At 38.5% G+C, this 2,610-nt stretch overlaps 1 protein-coding gene across 1 annotated transcript in view; it reads right to left on the bottom strand.

The window, feature by feature from the left end:
* Window positions 1–538: 538 nt before the first annotated feature.
* Window positions 539–2,610, bottom strand: part of LOC106311791 (E2F transcription factor-like E2FE) — a 3,585-nt gene continuing 1,513 nt past the window's right edge. The window contains exons 3-11 of the mRNA XM_013749086.1: window positions 2,493–2,545; window positions 2,343–2,420; window positions 2,222–2,275; window positions 2,028–2,142; window positions 1,763–1,830; window positions 1,605–1,677; window positions 1,451–1,512; window positions 966–1,350; window positions 539–878 (exon numbers count right to left, since the gene is read on the bottom strand). Coding sequence (XP_013604540.1) covers window positions 778–878; window positions 966–1,350; window positions 1,451–1,512; window positions 1,605–1,677; window positions 1,763–1,830; window positions 2,028–2,142; window positions 2,222–2,275; window positions 2,343–2,420; window positions 2,493–2,545 — 989 coding nt within the window. The 3' untranslated portion in view covers window positions 539–777. The remainder of the gene's footprint in view (window positions 879–965; window positions 1,351–1,450; window positions 1,513–1,604; window positions 1,678–1,762; window positions 1,831–2,027; window positions 2,143–2,221; window positions 2,276–2,342; window positions 2,421–2,492; window positions 2,546–2,610) is intronic.

Raw genomic sequence — 2,610 nt, 5'->3', positions numbered from 1 at the left:
TACGAACACATCACCACAGAGGACTTTTAGTTAAGTCTTACATCTTAAACTTGTGCAGTAGGAGAGAGAGAGTACTGAAATTTGTCTCAAACGCTAGGAAAGGAAGGTGCAACTGTCCTCTGCGGAGGAGCTCGTCCTGAGGTACATGACAATTCTAGACTAATCCAATCTAGAGCCCGTGATCACTTGCAAGTGTTTTATTGATTTTCGCAGTATTAGACGAAGTCTTTGGTCCTGTTCTGCGTGTCAAAACTTTCTCCACCCAGGATGAAGCCATTCAGATGGCAAATGACTCCCAGTGAGTTTAGATTTATCTACATACCCATATCAAGAAGCTCCAATAATACATGTACACTACATTTTATGCCTGTGACTCAGTACTTGAGTGTGAAGCAGGTGACTCGGTATACCTCTGATGAACCATGGGGATGGTAGAAAGCTCCTTCCTCTCTCTGAGATGAGCACTATACTTCCTTATACAGTGATACCAATGAGTGTACAATAATATAAAACAAAGAGATCCGTATAGAACCTAGGTTTTCACTTTTGAGATTCTTTAAAAATAAAAGATGGGGATTATATATAAGTTACATACAACTGGCATCGGAATCAAGCAAAAGATGATTTCTAAACAGCCTACAGTGACTACAAAAGCACAGAGATGGTGCAGTCTGCATCTTAAAATGTCGGATTCCTGCCGTTAAAATTGTGTGGAGAAACTAAACCCACATTGGTCAAAACGAAATGTTCACTGGTAAGAGAAGATTAAGAATATCTCTAATGGCGTTTTGATGTATCTGGTAATGGATTATTCTGCGTGACTTCGCTGTACCATGACTTCCAAGCGTCCATGTAATGCGCAAAGAGGTCTTTCAAAACTGAAATTTTTATTCAGAAAACAACTTTTTAATATGTTTGTTTTGATAGCAAAATCTTCTCAAACATCAAATGGATATGAGTGTTACCTTGATTTTGGTAAGAAGGACGATACTCCGAAACTAGATTCTCAACATCAAAAGCTCTCTTGGAGTTGTCCTCCAAACGAGCAGCTGGATATGTACCACCAGCGGCTGGTGCAAAAGGACCAAACTCGTAACCTCTTGATTCATGAGCATCATCAGAGCTTTGATTATAAGAACTATCTGCTATTGCTTGTTGTTTCATCTTTATCCTCCTCTCGGTAGCACTTTCATGGGTTCTGCTTCTCTTGACACTGACGTTAGTGAGATCAGTTCCAAAAACTCTCTTCTTTGATTCAGCTTGCATCAAATCGCTGCTCAGTGTGAAAGTAGGCTCCCCATTGTATCCTAACCATTTGAAAGCTGGTTTTCTAGAATCTAAGTTGTGAGTCTGTCACAACCAGAGACATATAGTAAGACTAATTTAACATCAATAAATCATTGATGGTTCATGAAATACTGCAGCCAGCTAAGTATTAGTTTTGGTTTACCTTCTCAATGAGATTCATTGATGACAAGACATTCGCAATGTCATAAAGCCGCCTCACTTTTGCTGCCACAAGAAGATATCAATGTGGTGTCAACAAGAGAGTATGCAGAATAAAAAAAAAAGAGTCAAAAAGGTCAAAAGATAAAGATGATTACTTCTCATTATTGATGTATTGTGGGCATCTCCAAGAAGTAATTTTGCAGCCTCGTCAAGGGAGATGATCCTAGCCTAAAGATTCAACCAAATGTATAAGTAACTTACTGGAAAAAAAACTCTCTAGTTTGTAAAACTAATATAAAAACATATAACTTACTTCAGAGCAAACAAAGAGCTTGATAAAGTTCTGAGTAAGCAGTCCTAAAGATTTATCTCGTCTATTATCTGTCACACATAACCAACCAAAAAAATTGTCAAGGAATCCACATTATATCTAATGAAACTTATCTTTTCTTTATCCTAAGGTCCAGAGAGTGATACTTCCATTAATTTGATAAGAAGGATCAATCTAACCTAGAACTTGGTAATTCACGGAGTCTGCTTTGCAACGGAACCAAACCTAGAGACATACAGAAAAGTACCTATTTTAGAGGGATCTGAAGACTGGGGAAGAGAGACAGGTTTGGAGGTATCAGTCTGGCTACTAGAAAGAGGCTGAGAAGAAGACTCTTCCTCATCATCTTCATCATCAGATACCTGAAATAAAAGCATAGGGACCTTACAGCACAAGAAGCAAGAAGACAACAACTTCAAGACTCAATCAAAATCCACCTACTTTGACATTCTCGTTGGTATAAAAACGGTGAAAAGTGTCCTTAGCACCTTCTTCCTGCGTCAGGAACACACACTACCTATGAGAATTCGCAAATCGAAGTTGTAAAGAAAAGAAAACACACTTGAAGCTCCTTCAACGCTGCCGGAATCGCAGAGAATCCTTTCCACGTATACTGATTCTTGGCTCTTTTTGTCAAAACCTAAAAGTTTCATCAAGACTCAGTCAATCAAACATAAAGAGAGATCAGAGTGAAGAACAAAACAAATCTCACCCCAACACTCTCCAGAACATTAACAATATCGTAGATTCTCCGTCTCTCAACTCCTGAAGACACAATCAAATTCAGACCCAAGCAGAAATGAATGAATGAATAAAAACTGAAACAGGGG

Source organism: Brassica oleracea, chromosome C8 (assembly GCF_000695525.1).
Source record: "Brassica oleracea var. oleracea cultivar TO1000 chromosome C8, BOL, whole genome shotgun sequence".
In the NCBI taxonomy this organism is placed as follows: domain Eukaryota; kingdom Viridiplantae; phylum Streptophyta; class Magnoliopsida; order Brassicales; family Brassicaceae; genus Brassica; species Brassica oleracea.
This window is presented reverse-complemented; position numbering and strand designations above follow the sequence as displayed.